The sequence below is a fragment of the Emydura macquarii genome, unplaced genomic scaffold, assembly GCF_026122565.2.
Source record: "Emydura macquarii macquarii isolate MOO-44397 ecotype Brisbane River unplaced genomic scaffold, CSIRO-AGI_Emac_v2 contig_3506, whole genome shotgun sequence".
NCBI lineage: Eukaryota > Metazoa > Chordata > Testudines > Chelidae > Emydura > Emydura macquarii.
Genome location: NW_027133643.1, coordinates 4,755,715 through 4,783,515, shown reverse-complemented (window position 1 = coordinate 4,783,515; position 27,801 = coordinate 4,755,715). Strand labels below are relative to the sequence as shown.

At 49.8% G+C, this 27,801-nt stretch overlaps 1 protein-coding gene and 1 long non-coding RNA gene across 2 annotated transcripts in view; one reads left to right on the top strand and one right to left on the bottom strand.

Annotated features, from left to right (window-relative positions):
• Nucleotides 1–18,454, top strand: part of LRP8 (LDL receptor related protein 8) — a 260,617-nt gene extending 242,163 nt beyond the window's left edge. The window contains exons 13-19 of the mRNA XM_067535605.1: nucleotides 371–510; nucleotides 3,122–3,263; nucleotides 11,186–11,338; nucleotides 12,204–12,434; nucleotides 15,101–15,169; nucleotides 15,384–15,556; nucleotides 16,828–18,454. Of these exons, the coding sequence (XP_067391706.1) occupies nucleotides 371–510; nucleotides 3,122–3,263; nucleotides 11,186–11,338; nucleotides 12,204–12,434; nucleotides 15,101–15,169; nucleotides 15,384–15,556; nucleotides 16,828–16,866 (947 nt within the window). The 3' untranslated portion in view covers nucleotides 16,867–18,454. The remainder of the gene's footprint in view (nucleotides 1–370; nucleotides 511–3,121; nucleotides 3,264–11,185; nucleotides 11,339–12,203; nucleotides 12,435–15,100; nucleotides 15,170–15,383; nucleotides 15,557–16,827) is intronic.
• LOC137145046 (uncharacterized) lies at nucleotides 524–18,107 on the bottom strand. The gene is made up of 3 exons (XR_010917550.1): nucleotides 18,035–18,107; nucleotides 12,911–13,064; nucleotides 524–636 (listed from the first exon to the last, which is right to left on the bottom strand). It is a non-coding gene; the product is annotated as an uncharacterized lncRNA (long non-coding RNA).
• Nucleotides 18,455–27,801: the final 9,347 nt, after the last annotated feature.

Here is a 27,801-nt window from a genome sequence, read left to right as displayed (position 1 = left end):
ATGGGAGACGCTCTCCCGTATTCACTAAAGTGCTACAGCGGCACCAGTGCCACTGCACGGCTGTATGTGAAGACAAGCCCAAAGTTGAGAAGCCAGCAAGGCCACTGGCTTGCTCTGTCTGATCAGAAAGGGGACTACTTCACTATCCACGGCTGTCACTCTAACGTCTCTCACAAACACTACCAGCATGTTATTTAGAGAGGGATCAGTGTATCTGGGCGGTGAACCAAAGTTAACAGCTGCAATAATAAATAAAAGGGCTCAACAACCCAGGGAAAAGTAGCCACTCTACTACCAGGAAAAGTATTGGGCAATAGCAAAACGTGCTGTAATTGCATGTAATTCGGCCTCATTGTATTTCCTGTCTCAGATTTGCTGAACCAGCGTCTTTACTGGGTGGATTCCAAGCTGCACTTACTTTCAAGCATTGACTTCAATGGCAGCAATAGGAAAGTGCTCATCTCTTCTGCTGATGACCTGAGCCACCCTTTCGGCTTAGCAGTGTTTGAGGTAAGAATGACGAATGGATTCAGAGCTGGCTAAGGACTGCAGGAAGACACAGGATCTCTTTTTACACGCCTGATTGAAAGTTGTGCCCTGGGCTTGGCCCAGGAAGTTCATGGGATGTGTCGGCTGCTGCAAAAAGCCATGAATCCAATGTGAGTTCAGCAAGCAAATACTCCTTCACCAAGAGCCACAATCTGTTCTGCAATGCATTGCCTCTGGTGGGAGGAGCACCCTGCCTGCACTGGCACCACCTGCATTCCTGTAGTTGGCTAATGGCCTAATTTGATTTTAGTCATGTTAACCGCTTGTGTAATGGCCACATCACTGGCAGAACACACAGGCAGTTTGCTATGATTACTGTCAGGATGTATAGCCTTTCACTAGTGTATAGCCTTTCACTAACTAGTGTATAGCCTTACACTATAGCTAGAGTAAAGCCTTTCACTAACCAAAGGCCTGGTCCTGCAGAGTGAGCATCTCCTGTGAGATAAGACTTCACAGGGAGCTTCCCAGGAGGTACTTAAGCATCCTGCTAGGATCAAGCTCCTTGGACATAGAGCATCCTCTCATCTGGGGGCATGGCACCTAATGACTTTGAATTTGACACTGCAGTTTGCTCTGGACACTTCTTGCAATTCAGCCGCACTGTGGTTTCCTTGCTTTGCATTTTCCCAGGCCCATGCGGCATGTGCTCCCTCCCTCAGCCTGGCAGGTTGCTAATAATTTGCACAGTCATTATAAGCTACTGCTTGACAGTCTGTAACGAGGATCAGTGTACCCACATTGAAATGTTTGCAAACCCTGTGGGAGCTGGCACTGATGTTAGTGGGGAGCCTCTCTGCCTGGGAAGAGTTGAGAACCCAGTGCACTTGTCTGAGGGCAGGATGTGACCCTAGGAAGGTGTCATTTACTTAACCAAATGCCCAGACATTTCTTTCTTTCAAGCTGAGTTGGCCCCCACTCTGGTGCTTAGCCCCGTCAGCTGAAGGATTCAAACTCTACTGGCCACAAAATTAAGAGCTTGATCCTGCAGGTACGTACTACCTGATGTGCTTATTGTCACGCATAGCCTTGTTGATTGGGATGGCAGCACATTAAATTAAACACGACATCAGTAGTAAGTGCTTGCGGGATCCTTTTCACACTGTTTGTTAACCCAGAGTTCTCTGTACACCCCCTTCCTTCAGCTGAATCTCTTCTCAAGCTAAAAGACAGTCTCCTGTGAATGAGCTCCCGAGAACCCACCCTTCTCCCTCCAGCTATGTAATTCATCTTATTAAAAGATGTTCCAAGTGTTACCTTTTCATCTGTCAGTATCATCCATGGCCAGGTCACCTTCCTACAACTAAATCCAGCTCAGTAGCCTGCAATTTCCACAGACTCACCATGTCCTGTTATATTGTAGTCTTTAGGTATCTCTCAATCTGCAGTAATCATTACAAAATACCACTGCTGCTAAAGATATTATTGCAGAAGGAGATAGTAGTGGGTCTTTTGGATGATCGCTCTTTCGTGTTTATCCATTGCTGGCTGCAGTGTTAGATTCGGTAAGAATACGAGTGGTTTTGCCCTATAGAGATACTTGCTCAATCGAGGTCACATCTTTGGAAAGGGAAGGAAAATCAGCATTCCTTGGCACTTTCACTGTGGTGCAGGGATCACTAAGACGTCTAACAAATTCCTTTAAACCCTATTCACAGTCCATGGCCACTGGAGTGACAGAAACACAAAAACTCTCCTTTCACTGACCATAATGGACATGGCCACTCTGTATCTGGGCCTGCTTAGGAGTGTTTTCCCCTCCCTCCCACTCCCAGGCACTAGGCATGTTTTGCCCTTGCTGAGGTTGACACTCTTTAAACCAGTGGTCCCCAATTTATGTCACACCCACCATCACCCAGAATGGACTCTGTCTGCACACACACACACACCACCCCCGGGAGCCGCAGCCCAAGCTGCAGCTGGGGCCACGGACAGGGCCCAGAGTGGGGCCAGATCCAGAGCTGGAGTAGAGCTCGGGGCAGAGGCAGGGCTGGGTGGAGCTCCCTCCCCACCCCCTGTGGGGGCTGGCCCGGGCTCCACTGCACCCTCCCAAACATTCCTCCGCACATCCCTGGGGGGGGGCGCCCCACACTTTGGGGACCACTGCTTTAAACACTGTTCTACAGATCCAGTGCCACCGCCAGACACTGAGACACTTGCATCTTTGTGTTGCAAAGCCAAAAGTGGACATACGGGCCCCCCATCGTGACACAATATGGCCATGTGCTACAGCAGCTCCACAGAATGAAGAGCTTATCTGTCTCACTCGAGGTCTCTAGATTGTTTAGTGTGCGATTCTGCAAAGTGATAACACCACCATCTCCAACTGGAGTAGAGGACGTTCCAATAACATACTGCAAAATTAGCAGAACAGTCTGCCAGAATTGGGATGTGTGGCAAATTTAGCCCAGAGCACCTGCCTATTTTGCGTGCATTTCTATTAATGTGCGAAGGAAGTTGAGTTGTAGAACTCCTTGCCCCAGATGGCCCTCAGAGCTGCCTGGGAACTGGAAGCAAACACATCATGGGGATTACATTTAGCCAAATCAAAATGTCTGTGTATGTTCTGCAGGATAAGGTGTTCTGGACTGACCTAGAGAACGAGGCAATCTTCAGTGCAAACAGGCTGAATGGCCTGGACATCTCCATTTTAGCAGAGAATCTCAATAACCCTCATGACATTGTGGTCTTTCACGAGCTAAAGCAGCCGAAAGGTAAGGCTCCCATGGCTCAAACTCCATTCGTTCATTTGAACTGATAAATAAAATGCTTCCCGGTGCCTTCGATGGAGCAGTAACGCAGATATCGCTAATGTAAAATCAATGCCTGATCTTTGAAGTTCCTGCATGGTTAATTCAGCAGGAGCATTTACTGAAAAGCCTGCAATTTGTTTATAGTAGTTTCACTAACAGATTTCCTGTTGAAGTCTAGTCTTCGAGTGATCAGGGCAGCCTGTTGCCTGCTGTTCATTTTAGGTGACACTTTTTGGCAGCGTCACTCATGTAGCATTGGAAACAAAGTAACTTGCTAACAGTTTTCTTAGCAGGAAGAAAGTGGCTGGAAAATAGCTTTGAGATTGTGGACATTATGAGACAACAACTGTAAAATGGCACCTTCTTCCTCAGTAGATATGCTCCCCATGTGTATTCAGGGTCAGATAGGCTCAAATGATTGTCCTGCCTGTTACTGCTGCTCGCACTGCAGGGCCCGTACAAGTAAGAGAGGGAGATGGATGCTTTCCTGGTTCAGCACCAGCAGCAGAACGGTTGTTAAAATTCTAACTGCAGAGCTTTTATTACTGATGATCACTAACAAACGACATTCAGATCCCAGGATTGGGTGGAGCTGGCAGGTAGAAAAACCATCATTTGCTTGTAAATTGAATACATTTGATCTATAGTACTGGGCGGTAAACAGGAAACCCCACAGGACAATTTGAAGCTTTCATCTGAAGATCTCAGAGTGCTTTTAAAACACCTGAGAGTTAGGTCTCACAAGACCCTGGGAGGTAAGAGTTATTAAGCAGCCAAGTAAATTGAGGCAGTGGGGGAAGTCTGCTCCGCAAGAGTCAGTGAGGGCCTGAGGTTCAGAAATGCTGAGGGTCTGTAGCTCTGGTGTCTCCACTGGAGGTATGAGTGCTCAGCATCACTGAAAAAACAGGGTTACTTACCAGTAACTGTTGTTCTTCGAGATGTGTTGCTCATATCCATTCCAACAGAGGTGAGTGCGCGCCCCGTGCACGAGTCTCCGGAAGCTTTTTTGCCCTAGCAACCCCCGCAAGGTCGGCTCCGGCGCCCCCTGGAGTGCCGCACTCATGTCGCGGTATATATGGCGCCGCCGACCCCGCGGGTCCCCAGTCCCTTCTTTCTGCCGACTCCGACAGCGGGGACGGAGGGTGGGTTTGGAATGGATATGAGCAACACATCTCGAAGAACAACAGTTACTGGTAAGTAACCCTGTTTTCTCTCTTCGAGTGATTGCTCATATGCATTCCAACAGAGGTGATTAATTAGCCATACCTTTGGAGGTGGGTAGGAGTCATTGGCGAGCAGCTCTTCTCAACACGGCTCTGCCCACGCTTGCGTCCTCTTTTGCCTGCTGCACGATGGCGTAGTGGGACGTAAAGGTGTGTACCGAAGACCAGGTCGCTGCTCTGCAGATGTCCTGCAGGGGCATTCGTTCCAGAAAGGCCGCGGATGAGGCCTGGGCTCTGGTAGAATGTGCGGTGATTGGACCTGGGAGTCGCACCTTCGCCAGCTCGTAGCAGGTTTTGATACACACGGTGATCCAGGTGGAGATGCGCTGGGTGGAGACAGGTGAGCCCTTCATCCGGTCCGCCACTGCCACAAACAGCTGCGTTGACTTCCGGAATGGCTTGGTTCTCTCAATGTAGAAGGCCAGGGCTCTTCTGACGTCCAGCGAGTGCCATCTCCGTTCCTCCTCCGAACCGTGTGGTTTGGGAAAGAACACGGGGAGGAAGATATCCTGGTTATAGTGGAACTGAGACACCACCTTAGGTAAAAAGGCTGGGTGGGGTCTCAGTCGCACTTTGTCACTATAGAAAACTGTGTATGGGGATTCCGAGGTTAGTGCTCTAATTTCGGATACCCGCCTGGCCGATGTGATGGCCACGAGGAAGGCTACCTTCCAGGAGAGGACGAGCAAAGGGCATGTAGCCATAGGCTCGAAGGGGGGTCCTGTCAACCTGGAGAGGACCAGGTTTAGATCCCACAGAGGCACCGGGTCACGGACCTGCGGATATAGCCTCTCTATCCCCTTGAGGAACCTAATGGACATAGTGTGTGAGAAGATCGACCTTCCTTCCAGTGGTTCGTGGAAGGCCGAAATGGCCGCTAGGTGTACCCTGAGGGAGGCCAATGCCAAGCCCAGCGACTTCAAGTGGAGCAGATACTCGAGAATCGCCTGAATGGGCGAACAACTGGGCGGGACACCCCTGGAGGCCGCCCAAACCGTGAAACGCTTCCATTTCGCCTTGTACACCACCTGGGTAGATTGTTTTCTGCTACCCAGTAGGACTAATTGGACCTGCGCCGAACAGGCCCTCTCTCCCTCCGTCAACCACAAAGCCTCCATGCTGTCAGGTGTAGGGAGTCCAGGTCTGGGTGCAGCAGGCGACCCCGGTCCTGGGAGAGCAGGTCGTAGCGTTTCGGAAGTGGTATCGGCGTGGCTATAGAAAGGTCCAACAGGAGGCTGTACCAGTATTGCCTCGGCCACGCCGGGGCGATAAGGATAACATTGGCTCTGTCTCTCTTTATTTTCAAGAGTACTTTGGGAAGCAGTGGGACGGGGGGAAAGGCATACATGAGAGCCCCCGTCCACTGAATGAGGAAGGCGTCTGAGATGGAGTTCGGGTCTCGCCCCCAGAGGGAGCAAAACCTCGGACACTTCTTGTTCGATGCCGATGCAAATAGATCTAGCTGGGGAATACCCCACTTGCGGAAGAGAAAAGTTGTCACCTCCCAGTGTAGTGACCAATCGTGGCGGGGTGAGAACGACCTGCTGAGGCGGTCCGCCTCGTCGTTCCTGACCCCAGGGAGGTGAGAGGCAGACAAATGAAAGTTGTGTCTCACCGCAAGGTCCCACAACTGCGTCGCTTCCTGGCAGAGGGCCGATGAGCGAGCCCCCCTTGCCTGTTTATATAAAACATGGCAGCAGTGTTGTCTGTCATGACTTGAACTACCTGACCCTTCAGGAATTTGAGGAAGACCTTGCAGGCCAGGTGGACTGCTCGGAGCTCCCGTACATTGATGTGGAGCTTTTGTTCCTGTGTCGACCAGAGGCCCTGCGTGCTGAGGTCTCTGCTTATGTGGGCCCCCCAACCCACATCCGAAATCAGAGTTATGGAGGGTGTCAACTCTGCAAAGGGGAACCCTCTCAATACTTCCATGGGGTTCGTCCACCAAATTAACGACCTCAGAACCGAAGTCGGGACAGTGACTACCCGTCCGAGAGAGTGCCTGGCCGGAGCGTATACAGAGGCCAACCACCCCTGTAGGGGTCTGAGTTTGAGGCGAGCGAGTCTCACGACATAGGTGCAAGCCGCCATGTGACCCAACAGTTGAAGGCAGTGCCTGGCCGTGGTCGTGGGGGACCTGTGGAGATTGTCTATGATGGTAGTCATTGCCTCGAAGCGGGGCTGGGGGAGGAAGACCCTGGCTTGGACTGCATCCAGAGTGGACCCTATAAAGTCTATTCGTTGTACTGGTATGAGGGTGGACTTCTGCTCGTTTATGAGCAGACCCAGCCTGCAGCATATCATGCGAGTTAGTGTCAGGCTGTTCTGGACATGGACTCTGGACCGGCCCCGGATTAGCCAGTCATCTAGGTAAGGGAAGATCTGAACTCCCTTGCAGCGGAGGTGGGCAATCACCACCGCCATACATTTTGTAAATACCCTGGGAGCTGAAGAAAGGCCAAAGGGTAGGGCCGAGAACTGGTAGTGGCCACCAGCTACCTGAAATCGTAGAAAACGCCTGTGGCCCGGGAGGATGGAAATATGAAAGTAGGCATCCTGTAGGTCGAGGGCAGCAAACCAATCTCCTGGATCTAGTGTGGGAATGATGGAGGCTAGGGAGACCATGCGGAACTTGAGGCGTCTGATGAACCTGTTTAGACGCCGAAGGTCCAGAATAGGCCTGAGGCCTCCCTTCGCCTTGGGGATAAGGAAATACCGGGAATAGAACCCCCTGCCTCTTTCCTGAAGAGGAACCTCTTCCACCGCCCCCAGGAGGAGGAGGGCATTCACCTCCTGAATAAGGAGCTGCTCGTGAGAGGGGTCCCTGAAGAGGGACGGGGTAGGGGGAAGGTCCGGTGGGAAGGCAGAGAGTTGCAGGGCATAACCTCTTTGAATTATACTCAGTACCCAGCGATCCGAGGTTATGCTCTGCCACTCGGGAAGGAACGGACACAGTCTGTTCATGAAAGTCCGAGTATTCCAGGAGATGGGGGGGTGGGGGGGGTGCCACCCTCGGGCGTCCCATCAAAAGTGCCGCTTGGCACCCTTTTGCGGCCCTTGCTGGGAGCCCCCAGCTGGGCCTTGGCGGTCCCGACGATTGCCTTGACGGAACCGATCCCTGCCCCGTCTCGACTGAGGGGGTCTTGGGGGTGGTCTCGGTGGAGGCTGCTGCTGCTGCTGCCTAGGGGGCGTGGTCGACCCTGCCTCCTAGCTGCTTGTGGCACATAGAGACCCAGGGATTTCAAGGTGGCTCTCGAATCCTTTAACGCGTGCAGCTTCTCATCCGTTCTTTCGGAGAAGAGGCCAGTTCCCGTAAAGGGCAAGTCCTGAATGGCCTGCTGCACTTCAGGCGAGAGTCCGGAGGACTGTAACCAGGATGCCCTGCGCATAACTATGCCCGAGGCCATAGCCCTGCCCGCTGCGTCCGTGGCATCACTAGCCGATTGAAGGGCAGCGTTGGCAACCAAGGAGCCCTCCTGGACCAGTGTAGTAAAGTCTGCCAACATGTCCTGGGGCAGACCTTGGAGAAACCTCTGGAGTGAGGACCACAGGTTCAGTGTGTAACGCCCTAGCAGCGCCTGATAATTGGCCATACGGAGCTGCAGCGCTGCAGTGGAGTATACCTTTCTCCCAAAGAGATCAAGTTTCTTACTCTCTTTATTTTTGGGAGTATTTGCATGTGTCCCCTGCCTGTCCCGCTGATTTACAGCGTCCACAACCAGGCTCCCTGGGGATGGGTGATTAAACAAGTACTCAAACCCTTGCAGTGGCACGTAATATTTCCTCTCTGCTGTCTTAGAGGTAGGTGCCACTGAGGCTGGGTTCTCCCAGAGGGGCTTAACCAGTTTGAGCACACTCTCATGAACCGGGAGTGCAATCCTAGCCGGACCTGCTGGGCCAACAGCTCCAAAGAGGGGGTCCTCCTCCTCTACGAGCTCCTTGATGTCCAGCTTTAAATTCTCTGCCAGACGCTTGAGGAGCTCTTGGTGGGTTTTGAAGTCCGGCAGCGGGGTCCCCCGATCTCTCGCCGTTGTCTCTGGCGGGGATGAAGAGGAAGACTGAGGAATTGGCCCCATGGATGGGCCTTCCAAGGGATCAGACTCTTCCTCTGAAGAGTTCCTTTCGTCCCCTTGGCTTCGAGGGGGGGGTGCGGGTTGAGGTCCCATGGAGGGTACTGAGCCCGTGCCCTGTGTGGGCTGTGGTGCCCATTGCCAGTATGGCCAGTGCCAAGGCCCTTGTGGCCATGATGGCACCGCTCCCGGTGCCGGGTAGGATCCATGCGGTACCGGTACCGGTGCCGCGCCGGAGGAGACCCCTTGGGAGATGGGGCCGTGCGCGTGGTGTCTCCTGGATCCGCGGCTCCTATCTTCCCGCTCCCGTGAAGTACTCCTAGATGACCTGGAGTGGTCCCGGCGATATTGACGACGCCGGTGTGGTGGGGAGCGGCTGGAGGAAGAAGAGGAGTGCCTTCTGTACGCCCTCGATTTGGCCTGGCGTTTTTTATAAGGTGGAGACCTGGAGCGGCGCCTTGGCGTGAGCTCTTTTTGGTGCGGTGCCGTAACGGTCGGTGCCGTGTGCTGCGGTGCCGGAGCCCGTCCCGGGCTATGTGTCAGGGATCTGGAGCCCCTTCGATCCCGGCTACTGCTTGTCCGGCGACCGGAGTCTGGGGCCTCTACCAGTACTGAAGCGCTCTGAGCCACGGTGCCGACAGGGCTAGGGGTCTCCCGACACGTCTCCCTGCTCCGCTGCGGAGTTTGCCCCGGGGATCTAGACCGGTGCCGGGACTTGCGTTCGGCCACCGGGACCCGCGCCGGGCTCCTTGTTGGGGATCGGGAGCGTTGCCCTCTGCTCCGTACCGAGAGCGGAGATGGGGAGCGGTGTCGGCTTCGCTTTGGGGAACGGGACCGGTACCGGGAAGCTGGTGAGCGAGACCGGTGCCAGGTGTGCCTCGGGGAATCAGACCGGTGCCGGGAACGGGACCGGTGCCGAGTGTCTCTAGGCGTAGAGCGCCTGGGTGAGCGGGATTCCCGCCGAGGAGATCGGTGCCGGCCGCTGATGGGTGAGCGCACCGGACTGCAGCCCCCAGAATGCTCTTTCGGTGCCGTAGATGCCGGTGCCGGGGCATGAGCTGGTGATCGGCGCCGGGATTCTAAGGATCGGGAACCCTCAGAGGCTGAGCTGTGATGCCTCGTGCCGGCGTCTCGGGACCGCCCTGGCCGGCGCGGTGCCGAGGGGCTCAACGACCCATGGTCGGAGCTAGGAGGGGAGCTGTCGCTGTCCCTCCTTGACCGTCTGGGGGGAGACCTCTCCTGCCGTCTCTGCCACCCACCGGGGTAACCCAGCGTGGGTTTACCCCGAGACGCAATTCCCGGATCCCTTGGCTGAGGGGGGGACGGAGGCGTGGGCATGCCCATGAGGGCACGAGAAGCCGCAAACGCCTCCGGCATCGACGGTCCCTGCAGGGGCACTACCCCACCCCCGGGGTCGGGGAGGCTCCCTGCGAGGAGATGCCAGTGCCGACAAGTCCATGGCACGGGGCTGGGGCATCTCCTGAATCGCCCCCAGCCGTTCCGGTCGCTGGGGGGAGTCCATGAGTACGGCCTTGGGCCGTTTCTTTTTTGTCGGTGCCGTCTTGGTCGGTGCCGTCTTGGTCGGTGCCGATGTGGTCGGTGCCGGCGGGGCACTCTGCACCGACGAGACACTCGGTGCCGCCGGCGATCTGGAGGGCTCGGAGTCGGGGCGAAGCGCTGACTCCATTAACATAGCCTTCAAGCGGGCATCGCGTTCTTTTTGTGTCCGTGGCTTGAAGGCTTTGCATATTTTGCAGCGCTCTTTGCGATGCAGTTCTCCCAGGCAGCGAAGGCATCTGTCATGGGGGTCGCTGACGGGGAAGGCCTTCATGCACGCCACGCAGGCTTTGAATCCAGTGGATCCCGGCATGGCTGTGCCTGCCCCGAAGGGCGAAAGTCCTTAACTATAACTCTATTTTCAATCTATCTTACTATTAACAACTATCTAACTATTATTTAACTATTTACATAAAAACAAGGGTTGCTACTTGCATGTATAGCAAGGGCACTAGCGTTCCAGCTACCGTCACGGGCGGAAAGAAGGAACTGGGGACCCGCGGGGTCGGCGGCACCATATATACCGCGACATGAGCGCGGCACTCCAGGGGGCGCCGGAGCCGACCCTGCGGGGGTTGCTAGGGCAAAAAAGCTTCCGGAGACTCGTGCACGGGGCGCGCACTCACCTCTGTTGGAATGCATATGAGCAATCACTCGAAGAGAGAAGCAGGATTTAAGTGTCTTGAGTTGGAGGGCCAGAAAACAACAGCTTTAAGCGACTTACTCAAAGTCAGTGGAAGAACAAAAAAGGGAACTCAGGTGTCTTGACTCCCCATCCCTGCTGTAATCATCAACGCAAAGCAAAATTGTTGCATATGGTATATGAAAGTGGGAGTGAACAACAGTGAGGCCACTACTACTTTCCTGCAGACAAATGGAAGCGCTCTAGAAGATGGAAACCTTGTAAGGGTTCTGAGTGAGAACAGAATCTCGGCAGGCCAGGAGAGGGGTCTCTTGGGTATAAATAAAAGATAAATTGATGAACAAGGTTTGAAACAATAAACTTGTCTTTCCCCCTCTCCACCTTGAACAGCTCCAGATTCCTGTGAGCTCAGCTCCGAACCTAACGGAGGCTGTGAATACTTGTGTCTTCCCGCACCCCAAGTCTCTCTCCATTCCCCCAAGTATACATGTGCCTGTCCTGACAACATGTGGCTGGGCCCTGATATGAAGAAGTGCTACAAAGGTAAAAGCAACCACCTTAATGTAGGGACCTTTCTCTTAGCCTGGTGTTGCTCAGCGCAAGCCCCCATGAGCCTCACCAATTGTACCCCATCCTTCCATAAAACCAACTTACATTATCAGTGAAATTTCCCTCTCTCACTACAATGCACAAACCATTAGCTACTGTGCTTGGGACCTTTTGCACACCACTCGATGTTTTTGTTGGTCTGGAGGGTCACTTTATTGAGTATTTATTTGTTTATTCACAAACAGTAATCAGAAAAGCTGAATGCATGAAGGGGAACAAAGATTAAGGTTCTGCCCCAAATCCCTCTAATCTCCTGGAAAGACTCCCACTGAACTCACTGGGGTTTGACTCAGGTGCTAAACATGTGAATGGTTTGAAATCATGGTGCTGAAGTTGGTCAATAAAAATCGCCATGAGAGTGGTGTGTATTGTATATTTAGAAAAATATTAGGCCGCATTCATCCTTAGTGAACTCTAGTCTCTTCATGGGAGTTACCAGAGGTGAATTGTACCTAATATTTCCATAAGGTGTGAGTTCTGAATTTTGGGGGCCTGCACCAAAAAAATTGCAATAAAGGCGATGAACTTTGTCACCTTCCATCCACAGCACTGCATAGATATTAGTGAATTAAGCATCATTACATCATTGTGAACTTGGTAAATTATTTTAGGGGCAAACAGATATAGCGAGGCAGTGGGCCACATAACAAATCAGGAATAGAAACCAGATTCCTATTCTAACTGTTAGGTAACGCTCCCTTCCAGATTTGGTATCACCATGTGAGATCTGCTTTGTAGACTTATTTTACCAGATTTCATAGCTGTTGTTTTATTTTAACTATATGGGGTTGCTTTTCAGATCTTCCAACTACCTCAACTACGGAGCCAGTTTCAACTCCAGTATCCACCATCGCCACTGCTCTCATTTCCACCACCATCGCAGCTACAACTAGCAACACCAGCAATGTCACTAGAGAGAGCTTATCACAGTTCTCCATCATAACCCCTGGTGTTGGCTTACCCACAACCACATCCAGCTTAATAGACACAAAGATACTGACAACTGGAAACAGCAATTTATCCCAGCACTGTAAGAGACACAGGTTCCTATTTCTTTACTTTTTGCCGAATAGCAGTATCACACAGATCCAGGGGTTAGTAGGAGAGCTGGCAGGCCAAATGTGCTGTATGCATGTCAGACACAGACATATAGAGACATGCAGAAATAAAATCAGATTTTTTATCTCATCGCCTTCCTTATGATAATAGAAAAGTGATCCCAGTTTCTCTGAACTCTTTGGTTCCAGGTTGTAGTGTCTGATTCCCTGTGCTTCAGCCTTACACTCACTGGCATTTGTTTCCTATTTCTCAAAGAAATTTGCATCTGTTTTGCTCAGAACAGTGCACTGAAAGTTCACATAGCCCTGCTCTGAAAAAGTTTTGCATTAAAATGAGTGTCTCAGTGGACTGGTGTGCACATCACAAAAAATACCCCCAGCACTGGCTCCCATATTGTTCGTCTCTGCAGAGGCTAACTACTGACTAAGCCATGAAGGACTTAACTACCTTCTCATTCTTGGAGGCGATCCCTGTAGGTCAGGGTTGCAACACAGTGGCACCGTAATGCAGGGAAGCTGAATTGCCTTTCCATAACCTTGCTGTTCTATGGAGAGGAAGATTACAGCCTCCAACGTAGTCCCTTTCATTGGCACTTGAGCCCCTTAAAAACAATAATATAGATCAACTCTGGCTTTTCAAAACACTCCGTTGAGCAAAAGAAGCATAATTTCCATTGCAGGTGTAGAAACAAACTATCCATTCCTGTTCTCGTGTGTAAGACAAGACCCAATACTAGATGTTTTAGATTCAAAGCAGTGTGCAGTGCTCTTGGGAAAGCAGAATCAATCTCCCAAATTCATTCTCATCATTGTTACCTATGTAAATCTCCTTCCAAACCCCAAATGAAAATAATTAGGTTTAATGTTTATTAAACTATTTCTAACAAGGACAATTATGGCATCTAGCTCATTAACTGGTAATGTCTATTTGATAGTTACCTGCGAAGGGGATTCATTTAAAGGGATAAATGACCTTTTACATTATTTTCCATGCATTGGTGGCTCAGAAGATGAAGTATTTAGCCTTTTCTCTAATTAGTCCTGATTTGTCAGAGCAAATACAGAACATTTCTGAGCTCAGTGCTAATCCCATTGAGAGCACAAAACACACACTTTGAAGAATGAGACATTAACATGTATTGGTTTTTCTCTTGTATGACATTCAGTTGAATTTTGAGGCCAACCCTCCAGGCTGAACTTTGCTATTGCACATGGCATTATCTGGTGTTGTCACGTCCTCAGGTGAAAATAATTCAAATCTATCATGTAGATAACTTGGAAGCACAAAGTTCTTTTCCTGATACAGCAATAGATTGGTGTTTGTGTTAAACCTGCAGCCTATTAATTTCACTGGGTGAGCCATGGTTCTTGAAGGGGTAAATAACACTTCCTTGGTCACTGTCTCCACAGCATTCATGATTTTATAGACCTCGCTCATATTCCCCCTTAGGCGTCTCTTTGCTGAACAGACCCAGGCTTTCTAATCTTTCCTCATACAGATGCTGTTTCATACCCACAATAATTTTTGTTGCCCTTCTTCAATTCTAATATATTTTTCTGAGATGGGGCAACCAGAACTGCATGCAGTATTCAAAGTGTGGATGCACCATGGTGGACAGTAAATAGACATATGCACACAAGAGCCAGGAGACACAATAGCATGAGGCATACACATGGAGAACCAGTTTTGAACCACTGGACCATTACACATGGAATGCCTGTGAGACTGTCAGTACAGAAGTAGGTGGCAGTCTAGCCCTACCACAAGTATCTTAACACTAACAAACAGGTAATAGGTAATGCGAAGTGCTGCATTTTTTAGAGTGGTGTGGGATTTGGGGGCTAGCTCTCCCCCAGGCTGGTCTTTCTGAAATTGGAAGGCTGATCATCTGAGACCCTCCTGCACTCAGCATATGTTTGTTTCTTTATCAGTTCTTTTAAAAGTTAATGCTAGTGTGCACTGACTTCAAAAGACTCAGCTCTGTTTCCAAACCATAGTCTCTGCATTCCCAGGACAGCAGAAGCCTAGGTGTATTGTAGAGACAGCATCACATTCAGCCTCATAATGGGGAGGGCTTACCCAGCTTCACCTAACAGTTGATCTAATTAAGGGGCAACATAAACAGGCTTGGTCACACATCATGCTGTGCTTTTCTGTGGCCATAGTCAGCAATCGAGTGTGCCCTACAGTAAAGCCTTCTCACTGTACATGGATCTGCCCAGTTCTCCCTAAAGAGCAGCAACTCCAGCTCTCATTTGGCTTATTTTGGGTTCTCATTTCCATTCTTTCCTGTGTCTCACTGTGACAGTTGACATCTGGAGTTAGCAGTTAGCAGGCCACAAATTTCAGTGTCATTTAGATTATTATTTAGGAGTGAATCTCTGTGGTTGTGAAACAGCCATATAGGAGGGCACAAGCTATGAAAGATGTCAAGCTGTTGACTCAGGATTATTAATTAGTTATTTTCTGATTAGATGTCTTGTTTAAATATCAAATATAAATACACACTAGATCACATACTTTAAAATTTAAACACATTGTAAAATGATATTTTTAAAATTTCCTTAGCTAGCATTATAATTATGGTCGATCTCTAGTGCCAGTTGATTAAGCAGAACTGTTCTTTTATGGTTACAGATGCAAATGATGGACAAGGTTTTGGATCAACTGTTACAGCAGCACTTATTGGAATCGTAGTTCCTCTTGGTAAGCAGGTTTGATTTAAGCTTACAATGAGACTACCCTGACACCTTTTTGTAAAAGACTTTTCTGGAGCGCAAGGAACTAGTGATAGGCTGTACTGCAGGTCTGCCCAAAAAGGGTACAGGAGCAGAGGCAACATGGGATCATGTGTAGGGTCCACATGAGACTGCCTTCCCCAAGTAACCAGCTGACAGCTTTTTCTTCTCCTTTTCTTCAGTGGTCATTGGTTTGCTGTGTATGGGAGGGTACCTCATCTGGAGGAACTGGAAACGAAAGAACACTAAAAGCATGAACTTTGATAACCCTGTGTACAGGAAGACAACAGAAGAGGAGGATGAAGATGAAATCCATATTGGGAGGACTGCACAAATTGGGCATGTCTACCCAGCAGTAAGTACCTCTGAGCAAGCTGCCAAAGGAAAAGATTTTTCTTGTTAAGAAAGTTTGGCTACAGAATTCTCTCAGCTGATCATGAGGTTGGTTACAGTTACTTGGCATCAGACAGTACATTAAATGACGGTTTGTAAGATTTTTTGCCTGTTAAATTACTCTTAGACTTGTACGTAGATCATGTTGCCATATCTTCGGACTTACAGTAAGAATTTACTATATGAGTTTAGCTCAATTGTCCTGTCTCCAATAGTATTGGGCGCTTAAATTCCTGTGAGGCACCCCACTAAGAAATTCATGTCTCTTAGATATTTCTAGCATGCCCATCATTGTAATGATACGCTCTAATACCATGAAAGAAAAATGAGCAGGTTGTCCTATACACAAGTTTTTTCAAAACAGGGACAGTGACTGCTCCTAAATGTTAGGCTGTACACTGGTGGGGGAGGGTTATTCTCCTGACTCCAGCTTGCAGTCTTCTTATGTCTTACTCTTTTTCTACCATCTTTGGCCAACAATAAAGTCAATTGTGTATTTGCTAGGGTGAACACAGTATTTTTCTGCTTATATAATTAGATGTAAACCACTAAAAAGTGAAATGCCGTGCAGAGAAGAGTGAATGAGATTCCATAGGGAGTCATGGATGAATCAACGATAAGGGTCGTGCCATAGCACGATGAGGATAGAGATGGGATGGAGGAGTAATGCACTTCTCCACAGGTTCTGCTGTCACTGTACATAATGGGACTTGCTGATGGAGAACACCAGTACTCATGCAGAGTGGCTCCTTCAAGGGAGTGTCCCTTCAAGAAGCAGGCAGCTTGGATGAAATGTAGCAATAGTAACTGATTTATGAAGGGGAGGACAAAGAGGAGTGAGTGAATATGGAGTAAAAGCAATGCACGTTTGCGGAAGGGCACTATCTAAATATTGCTAAATGAATAATAACAACAGCAATACGTGCATTGCTGTCATACCTCCCATCCAAGGATTTTAATGTGCATCACAGACATCAGTGAACTTGGCCTTCTACCACATCTGTAGTGCAAGGAAGTAATGCTTATCCCCATTTTGGGGAAGGGGAATTGGAGGCATGAATGGCCAGGTACTGATAAGTACTACTGAGCGTAAGGGTTACTCCATTGAAATCAGTGGGATTTTTTTGTGAGGGGAGATGCTATCATCATGAGTAAGGGTATCAGGTCCAAAGAGATTAAGTGATTCTCTGTCATTCAAGCATTTACCACTATTGTGTTTTCCTTCCTCCACAGCGTGTAGCATTAAGCCTGGAAGATGATGGGTTACCATGAGGACCAATTCGCTGCTCTAGTCCCAAACCTAATGGAATAATATGCACTGAACAGATTCATCTTGGATCATGGAGTCCCGCCCATACTTCCCCACCCCCATTAATTACTATTTATGTTGCAGAAGGGTAACCACAAAGATATAATGAACTGCAGACATCCAAAGGATGTGAGAGTTTTGTATGTATAATCTTTTATACACGTTTTAACTTGTTGCACTACCCCTACGTGATAGTGAAGAGGCTACTGCTGAGCTACTAACTGGGTACACATAACTGGCCAGGTTCAATAGCTATGCGTCATTTTAAAACTATATTTATAGAGGTTTTGTAAATAGGTTGAACATGCTTTGTGGCTATCCATCAACATAAGTAAAAAAATTCTATACAAGCAGTTTAGAATATTTATTAACAAATTGGGATATAAGATTTGTTCTGTAAATATATTAGAGGGGTGAGAGTATTTATTTTTTGTATGTTTGGCTTGCTGTGCATATATCTATCTAGACTAGATAGATATAGAGACATATAAATATATACATATAGAGACATATAAATATATTTTAAAACTACTAGCCCAAGTCTATGGGAATTAGGGCGATTGAATTCTTAAGGAATGTTTATGGAAAATTTGCTTTGAAGTCTAAAGCCACTGAGTAAGAAACAGCTGTACAATAGGGTAGTCAGTGATTCTGTAAAATGAATGAAGCACTCCCATAATGAACTTCTGCTGTCAAAATACGCTATGGTATACTTTGCATTTCAAGCCCAGATGAATGTACTGACCCAGGACTCAGGCACTAGCACACTTGATTTCCTTTTTTTAAAAAACCTTTACATCAATAGAAGAAATAAAACTTCTCTTCACTGAGTGTATCTCACACAGAAGAAACCCCTGTAGGTTTCAACACGGCTTTATGCCATGGCAGAAATTTGTCTCCATGGTGGTATTGGGTGAAGGTTTTTTTAAAGAAAACCTAAATCTGTCTTTTTTTTTCCTCTATGGGAATCTTGTTTACTGCTTATAAAAAGTGATTCTTTTCTCTGACTGATGACAGCTCATCACAAAATGTTTCCTTAATCATTTTATTGCTGTGTTGCTACCCATCGCTAACACTGTTAAAATGAATGAAGTGTGAGGAAGCATAGAGGTGCAGTCCAATTTGCCATACCTGTAATTCACAGCAGCACAGCCGGTTTGTTCCAAATGGATGTAGCTGGAACTAGCACCGCAGCACTGCCTTCACCATGGCAGGTCGTCCTTGGAACATTGATCAACAGGTAGGGGGTTAAAAAGCAAAATGTCACCAGAAATGTATAGCGCTCCTGGTAGGATGGCTGAAAAAGTAATTGGGGAAAAAAAAACCAAATCAATCCAATCCTTACAAGACCTTTCACTCTCACCTGTTCTAAAGCTGAGCAACTCTGGGCCTATCAGACCAGTCCTAGATGACCTGGTACCCTAAGGCTAGTCTCACCACTGGGAACAAAGGAGGATGTGATGGACATTATTGTCCCTGGCATTATCTTCTGGCAGCTGTGATACTGATACATAAGTGTCTCACAATTTCTACAGCGTTCGGAAATGTTACAATCCACTCGAATGAAGAGTTCAGTATTACTGTGCTAATTCTGTGGCTTGCTGGTGTTCCGGGAGGGTGAAATGGGAGTGACACCTCTCATGCCCTGCAAGGTTTCCCTATTCCCACATAACGACTATCTTGCTTCTGTCACCCAATCATCAGGCAGCAGGAGTGGTCAGAGTAATGAATCTGTAATCTTTCAGTTTCAGGAAGGGCCAAGTTTTCTCCCTCTCTTATTGGCCATCCACAGCATCAACTTTTCAGCAGAAGCAGCTCTTCCTCCTAAGCCAGGCCTGGCCCATCTTGCACCAGTATCCTCCAGCCAGGATAAGGAACCAGGCCCTCTCCAGAGCAGTAGTTCCCACCCAAACTGTCTGGTAAAGGGCACTGAGTGATGCAAAGCACTCTCCCTGCCCATCAGCACTATTCATCCTGGAAAACACAATCTTGATTACATTCCTGCACTACTTCCTGCTCCTGGCAACAAAACTCATATTCTGCCCCATGGCACAGATGCTCATTTTTCATGTTAGTCAGGTGCAAAAGGCCAAGTATCTATTCTCTTTGGGGAGTTTTCTGAAGTCACTTTCCCATGGCTTCCATGTTACAGATAGCATAAACCTCCATTTCCAGTGATGTCTCATTTCAGTATCCATAAGCTCCAACTCCCAGATACCTCTGCTGCTGTGTATTAAGGATCCAATTGTTTGTGCACCCCCATTTCCAAGGGCATGATTCAAAAACTTATTAAAAGCAATGGATGATTTTTCCATGAACTTTAAATCAGGCCCCAACTGATTTTAGAGGGAGCCAAGGATGCTCAGCTTCTGACAAGAGGTATTCAGCATCTCGATGGATTGGCTCCTAAATCTGAAGCTGTGCAATAGGTTGTAGAGTAATCTGTGTTGCTTTTATACTTGTCACAGCTTATGAAAGACCAAAATGCAATCTGAAAATGGGTGTTCGGGGAGAGGGGTGGGTAGTCATACAGTTTAATGTGGGCTTAAAGTTGTTTTTCAACTGATGATACAGGAGTGAAGTGTGGGAAGAAAATGCATCATGCAAACACTATATACCCCAAACTATCTGTACAAAGGGTCTATGAAATTTAAAAATATTTGTCCTTAACTCTCAGTTCTAAAACTGAGGCTTGATTACTTAAAGATCTTTAGGGAGGTAGAGAAATGTAGTTCTCTGATTTCCAATTATTATTTTAAAGTGCAACACTCTTCTACAATTTCATGCACTGTGTGCATGAAGGAAAGAACAAAATCTGAGATGTCTGTGATAACACTAACTAACAGCAAACTGTAAATATGTTTGAAGATTCTACAATTTTGATACTTTTTTTAAAAAATAAAATAAAAAATCTGTACAAATCATGTGTATAAAAAGCTGCAATTGTTTTCAAACCATTTTAAATGAATTTGATGTCCAGTGCTGGTTTCAGATTTTACAGATTTGTAACTAATTAAAAGAAGTCAACCACCAAATTTGTTTTTTAATTAAGTTAATTATTTTAAATAACAGTTGGGATTGTTAGGACATTGTTTAACACTAACCAGTTCTGATCGCTGTCTTGTCATAATGAAGTTCTGTTAGAATGAGTTCTTGCTTGGTGCCTTTTGTGTTCAGTTTTCAATTTTATGGACAAAAGAAATGGGGTTGGGGGGAAATCTGCTCTGGATAGCATTTGCTGTACTGAAAACCAAATGAATACATTTGTAAAACAGGGCTCTGTTTCTATAGAGAGATTAAATTTTTTTTTATCTGGGACTTCTGATCTGTTCTGTTATTTTACAGTACATCAGTGGTTTTAAACCTTGTGGTCTGCAAACTCAATCTAAGGGGTCTGCGAAGGTTGTCATTACCACAGAACAGTAGTTTTCAACATGTGGGCCGCAGACCCCTGGGGATCTGCACCTCCATTTGACCTTTTTTTAGGGGTCTGCAAATGAAAAAAGGTTGAAAACCACTGCAGTACATAAATAAAAAGCTGTTTTTAAGAAGTGCAGCGCTTAGACCTGGTGCCAAAATACCATGGTCTTTTGCAAACATCAGACTCTTCTGATTGACACATCCAACGAGTCTCAGGAATGGGCCAGCCAGCTCTTAATTGCCTATAGCCACATCAGGGCACAGCAATGTTACTCTACATCCTAGCAGTGTAAAAGTTCTCTGTTCTCCTTATGGTCTCAGTCAGTCTGTATTTAACGTTCTTCCAGTGTACAGCTACATTGAGTATCCCTCCATTTGCCTATACAGGTTATGTAGTGTCCGGGGTTGGGCCTGCAAAGCTGTATGCTGGAAGGGAACTTGAGGCCTCTTTTTCTACTCATACTACTTGTCACTCTCAAATTGCATAGAAAATGTTGCCTGTCTTAGTTATGTTTGCATGATGTAAAGTTTTATATAGGTGACAGAACTAAAATCTGTATCATTTGAGGTTAATATAACCAAGACAGACTGCTGCACATAAATATATTAACTTTTACCATTACAAAATGCTACATTTTTGTCTCCGTCCTGTAAAATTCTGATGCTTTTGGGAAGCATAGTTATTGCTTTTAACCTAAGACGTTTAAAGAGTGCAACCATGGATGTCGTATAAATACGCGTCACTATATTAATAATAGCTTTCACAAACCCAAAATAAAATTACAGTGCAGCATCTAGTGCCGTGGAGAAATGCACATAAGAACCAAAAAAAACACAATAACTGTTATACTATCTTTGGTAATCTTGTGGTTAGGAGTTACCAGTGAGCTGCCCTCAGCACGGCTCTGCCAAATCCTGCGTCCTCGCTCGCCTGCTGAATGTTGGCGTACTGGGACGTGAAGGTGTGCATTGATGACCAGGTGGTGGCGCTGCAGATGTCCTGCAGGGCCACTCTTTCCAGGAGGGCCGCAGAGGAGGCCTGAGCCCTGGTTGAGTGCGCTGTGATAATGCCTGGACGTGGCACATTCATCTGCTCGTAGCAGCAGTTGATGCAGGCGGTGATCCACATGGAGATGCACTGGGTGGAGACAGGTGATCCTTTCATCTGGTCCACCACTGCGACGAAGAGCTGCGTCAATTTCCGAAATGGCTTTGTCCTCTCAATGTAGTATGCGAGGGCTCGTCTCACATCTAGCAAGTGCCAGCTCTGCTCTTCCTCTGAACCGTGTGCTTTGGGAAAGAACATGGGGAGAAAGATATCTTGGTTATAATGACACTGGGAAACCACCTTGGGCAGGAAGGCTGGATGCAGCCTCAACTGCTCCTTATAGAATACAGTATGGGGGGGGGGGGGCCAGTGTGAAAGCTCTAATCTCGGAAACCCTCCTAGCCAACGTAATGGCCACCAGGAAGGCTACCTTCCATGAAAGGATGAGCAGAGGGCATGAAGCCATGGGCTCAAAGGGGGGGGAGGGGGTTAGAGAGAACCAGGTTGAGATCCCAGGGAGGCACCGGGTCACAGACCTGTGGATAGAGCGTGCGCACGCACGCACACACACACACACACACACACACACACACACACACACACCCCTGGAGTTTTAGCTGGAGTAGGTACTCCGGATCTCCTGAATAGGAGAGAGGCCCCCCCGCGACCCCCCAGCAGGTAAACCACTTCTACTTAAGACATGGGGTGGGCTCAACAGAATTTGTTGGACCTGCGCCGAGCAGGCTCCCTCCATCAGCCACAGAGCCTCCAGAAGGGAGGCCAGGTCTGGGTATAGCAGCCGGTCCTGGGAGAGCAGGTGGACCCCATGGGCATCGACAGGCCCATCAGTATACTGAACCAATGCTCTCTCAGCCAGGCCAGGGCGATTAGCACGCACGCACGCACACACACACCCCCCCCCCCCCCCCCCCCCCCCCCCCCCCCCCAGTCCTGCTTGATTGTCAAAAGAACTGGACAGGAGGGAATGGGTGGGAGAGAGGGTCCCCATCCATTTGATGAGGAACTCATCGGATATCAAGCCCTGCGCCACCCTGCCCGCCAGGAATCTGAGGAACACCTTGCATGCTAGGCTGATGACCCTAAGCTCTTTTACACTGATGTGCAGGTTTTCTGCTGCTCCAGAGCCCCTGAGTGCCCAGGTTGGCGCTGATGTGGGCTCCCCACCACACAGCCGAGGCATCGGAGATCAGGGTGACCGACGGGGTCAGAGCTCTGAAAGGGCCACCCCCATCACTACCCTGGGGGGGGCCATCACCAGTTCAGGGAGGTTAGGACTGCCCGGGGGGGGGGGGGGGGGGGATATGATGGTGAGGAACCGTGACCACCCTGTTCAAGGGGGTGTCTGGGAGAGCCGAGGCCAACCATGCCTGGAGCGGCCTGAGCCTCAGGCAAGCTAGCCGCACTACATATGTGCAGACTGCCATGTGGCCCAACAGCTGTAGGCAGTGCCTGGCTGTTGTCGTGGGACACCGGTGCAGCTGGGCGATAATCGCAGCCATAGCCTCGAACCGAGATCGCAGGAGGAAGGCTCTGGCCTGGGAAGCGTCCAGGCCAGGGGCCCATGCATTCTATGCGCTGCACTGGGGTTAGTGTTGATTTCTGCTCATTTATAAGCAGACCCAGACTGTTGCATGTGGCATAGGTGAGGGTCACACTGTCCTGCACATGGGACCTGGCCCTGCCCCTGATTAACCAGTCATCCAGGTAAGTGTAGAGCCGCACACCCCTGCACCTTAGGTGGGCAGCCACTACCACCATGCATTTGGTGAATACCCTGGAGGACGACGAGAGGCCAAAGGGTAGGGGCGTAAATTGGTAATGGGAACCAGCCACCGTGAAATGAAGGAAACACCTGTGGCTGGGAAGGATAGACACATGGAAGTATGCGTCCTTCAGGTTGAGGGCAGCATACCAGTCTCCTGGAACCAAAGCAGGGATAATGGAGGCTAAGGAGACCATATGAAACCTGAGTCGTCTGATGTATTTGTTTCGATGAAGCAGGTCTAATATGGGTCTCAGCCCCCCCCCCCCCCCCCCCTTGCCTTGGGATGAGGAAATACCTGGACTAGAATCCTCTCGTTTTGGGGACCATTTCCACCGCCCCCATGTTGAGGCGGGTGACTACCTCCTGCGAGAGGAGTTGCTCATGAGAGGGGTCCCTGAAGAGGGACGGAGGGGAAGGGTTGTTGGCGGGGGAGAGACGTGACTTGCAGGCCATAGCCCTGGAGAACTAGCCCGAGGATCCAACAGTCTGATGTAATGCTTGCCCATTTGGTGTAGAAGGGCCTTAATCTGTCCAGGAAGGGGCAGGGTGGATCCAGGGCAATGGTAGGGGTGCCACCTTCAGGCGCACCATCAAAATTGCCCCCTCTTATTGCCCGATCCCTTGGGGGACCCCTGCTGGGAGGCTGGGGCTGAGCTAGGGGGCCGGTTTCGCCTTCCTGTCCCTGCCCCTATAGGGCTGGAAGGGCCTAGGCAGGGGCCTCGGTTGCTGCTGCACCTGGGGCTGCGACTGCCGCCTAGAAGCCTGGGGCATGTACAGGCCCAGGGAGCGAAGCGTGGCCCTTAAGGCCGTGCAGCTTCTCATCAGTTTTGTCAGAAAACAGGCCCGACCCATCAAAGGGAAGGTCCTGAATGGACTGCTGCACCTCCTGGGACAGCCCTCAGGCCTGCAGCCACGAGCCCCACTCTTTGGCGATAGCGGAGGCCATAGCTCTGCTCGCCAAGTCTGCAGCGTCACTGGAGGTTTGTAGCGCCGCCCTAGCCACTGTGATCTCATCGAGGACCGTGGCGAAGTCTGCAACCTGGTCTTGGGGCAAAGCCTCAGCGAACTGCCTGAGGGAGAACCATAAATTCAAGTTGTATCTGTCCAGCAGGGCCTGGTGATTGGCGATTCGAAACTTCAGTGCCGCAGTCGAATAAACTTTTCTCTCAAACCAGTCTAGTTTCTTGTTGTCCTTGTTATTGGACGTGGACCCCTGATACCCCTGCCTGTCCTGCTGGTTGGCCGCATCCACCACCAGTGTTTCCGGGGCCAGGTGTGTGAATAGGAACTCAAACCCCTCAGCCTGGACATAGTACTTTTTCTCGGTCCCCCTTAGATGTAGGAGCAACTGAGGCAGGGGTTTGCCACAGGGCCTTGGCAAGTTTAAGGACTCTGTCGTGCATGGGCAGAGCTACCCTTGATGGGCCTTCTGCCCCCAGTACATTGAAGAGGGTATCCGCTTCTTCCACTAATTCTTTAACCTCTAAGTTTAAGTTAGAGGCCACCCTCTTAAGCAGCTCCTGGTGCGCCCTGGAGTCCCTCAGTGGTGCCATGTGGTCCCTGGAGGCTGCTTCGTCTGCGGAGGGGGAGGAAGAGGAGGACTGCGGCTGCTCATCCCCCTGGCGACGGGGTACACCCGTGGAGGGTCCCTCCCCTGGGTCCGATTCCTCGTCCGAGAAATGGCCTTTATGGGCTTTGTCCAGTGCCGGGGGCACCGACTGGACCCCTCATGATGGGACCGACACTGTCCCCTGTCCCATCTGAATTCCCCATGGGCACCAATAAGGCCATTGCCATTGACCCTGGACCCTCCGAGGGGCTGGCATTGGCACCGGCTGAGGAACCTCATGGGGGCATCCCTGCTCTTTCGGGATCCCGAGTCACTGGAGCAGTGGCACCGAGCTCACCTCCAGCCCTTGGTGCCGCGCTGTGCCAGGGACCGTCCTCTCAATGCCTCTGATGTGCCGGACGAGGAGCTTGATGTAGACACCCGCCGTCTCGGCATCGACAACTTTCAGTGCCGTTTGCCACGAGGGGAACGGGAGCAGTGCCGCCGGGAGCCTTACGGTGCCAAACCTGACTCCAACGACCAAGATCTGCATCGTGTCGGTGCAGGCAAGCCCTCCAGTGCCAGGCTCCCCAACGGTGACTGGGTCCTGTGCCGCCTAGTCACGGGCGAACAACTTGGTACCGGGCACCACGAACTGCCCCTGTGCCGCGAGGCAGCCCTCAGGCAGCGCCGCCTTGTCAGGGGACCAACTTGGCTCGACAAGCTGGACTCAGAGCTTCTGACAGGGGAGCCTCCGCGCTCTACCCTCAATGGCCATCCGGCGGGAGACTTTTCCACCCCAGCCGGGGGTCTCGACCACCCTTCTGGGGGACCCAACATGGGCTTGCCCCGGGACACCAGCCCTCTCTCCCTCAGCGGAGGGGGGGGGGGGGGTGGAGGCGTGGGCAAGGCCATCAGGGATCTTGCCGCCTGACAAGCCTCCGGTGTCAACGGCATCGGCAGGGGCACTCCCCCATTCCCAGGAGTCGGGGGAGGCTCCCTGCTCGGCAACGCAGGCACCGGAGCAAGCTTGATGGGCCGTGGCTGGTGCACCTCCACACTTGACCCCCACCTGTACTGGTGGCGCAGGGGAGTGTCTGCGCTCCGTGCACTGCCGCTTCTTTTTCGGCACTGGAGATGCCTCTCTGCACCGCATCGGTACCAGTGGTATGCTCTGCACCGAGGAGACGCTCGGCACCGAGGTGGATCAGGGCAGCTTGGAGGCCAGGCGGAGCGCTGCTTCCATCAGGATAGCTTTCAGCCTAATGTCCCAGTCTTTCTGGGTCCTTGGCTTAAAACCCATACAAATCTTGCACTTTTCCCTCCAGTGCTGTTCCCCCAAGCACTTGAGACAGCGATCGTGGGGGTCACTAAGCGGGAAAGCCTTCCCGCAGGAGGCGCACGGCTTAAAGTCAGGTGACTCAGGCATGGCCCAGCCACCCTAAGCCCTCGAGGGCTTCTAAACTGTTTCTAAACTACTCTACTTAACACTATTTAACTAACTAAGGCAATAACAACAAAGTTCAACAAAGGGGGATGGTACTTGTGAAGAGCAAGAGTGGTTCCAGCAACCATCACGGGCAGAAAGAAGGAACTGAGGGGCCGTAGGGTCGGCAGGGCCTCATATACCACGGCATGCGCACGGGACTCCAGGGGGCACCAGAGCCGATCCTACGGGGGCTGCTAAGAGGAAAAAGTTCCGGGAACTGTGCACGGTGGCGTGCATTCACCTATATTGGAATAGACATGAGCAAGCACTCAAAGGAGAACTGATATTGTGGGTTTTAATTTTTTGCCAAAAACTTGAAGTTTTTCATGGAGGGAAAAAACTTTGTCTAACTAGTGCTAACAAAAAAACTCCAGCTCAACAGGAATCTATGAGCTACCCAATGGCTAGCCCAGGCATAATGTGTGGGGCTATTATTGTCTATATGACTGTCAGAGATTGTAGGCATGTGGCAGAGCCAAATCCCTCCATGAGGGCTTGAATACCCTCAGATATGCTGGAATGCCACTAGGGCCACACTGCAGCCAGGGTCCCCAGGAGGAGTTCTGGCTCACTGGGCCAGAATTCCTTTGGGGGGCGTCCTTGGCAGAGTTCACTAATGTGGCAGCAACTGCCCTCCCGTCCTTGGAAAGGGTGCAGGGAGAGCTCAAGGCCACCACTGGCCAATTCTGCCATGGAGTCACTCTCACCTCATCCCAAGTCACACAAGAAATACTTCTGGAACACTGAGGATATGTCTACACAGTAATTAAACATTCACAACTGGCCTGAGTCAGGCTTGCAGGGCTCTATAATTGCGGTGTAGACGCTGGGGCTCAGGCTGGCCAGACAAAGCCCAAACATCTATACTATGATTTTTCAGCCCCACAGCCCAAACCCCATGAGCCTACATCAGCTGACATGGGGCAGCCACAAGTGTTTTATTGCTGTGCAGACATACCCTGACAACTATACTCCCTGGACACATTCTGGCTCGCTTCTGCTGGGGATGAAGAGATTCCCTTAGGCCCTTTCTCTCCACCCCACTCACAAGTCCTGTATAGGGGTCAACTACAATTAACCCTAAATGATTTGGGGCCTAAATCCTACTATATCCTTTCACAGACTTTGACTTCATGAGACTAAGGGCTGCAGGATTGGGCCATTAGTTTTGCAACCCCACCCACTTTTGTTTTGCTTTTATTACATTAATTGAAGTTTTGTACAATCCAGAAGACAGAATACAACCCAAACACACATTCTCGCCCTGCAAATACAAGCCCAGACTAGGAGACATTTGACACAACTGATGAGGAGAGTGCTGACAGAGAAACAACTCAACACGGCAATTGATAGTTTTAGAAAGCAACCACGCCAGAAAAAAATTCTCTCTCCGGTTTTTCCTTAGCAGTATTTTGTGTTTGTTTCTTGTCAGCTTTATGGCTAAAGTGTTTTGGAACCATTTACATAGGGTACCTCTACACTTCAAGCAGGTGGTGTAATTCCCAGCTTGAGGAGATGTACCCACTCCAGTTTTGATAAAGCTAATGTGCTAAAAATAGAGGGTAGCCACAGCTGTGCTAGCCACCGCTGAGTACATACCTAGAAT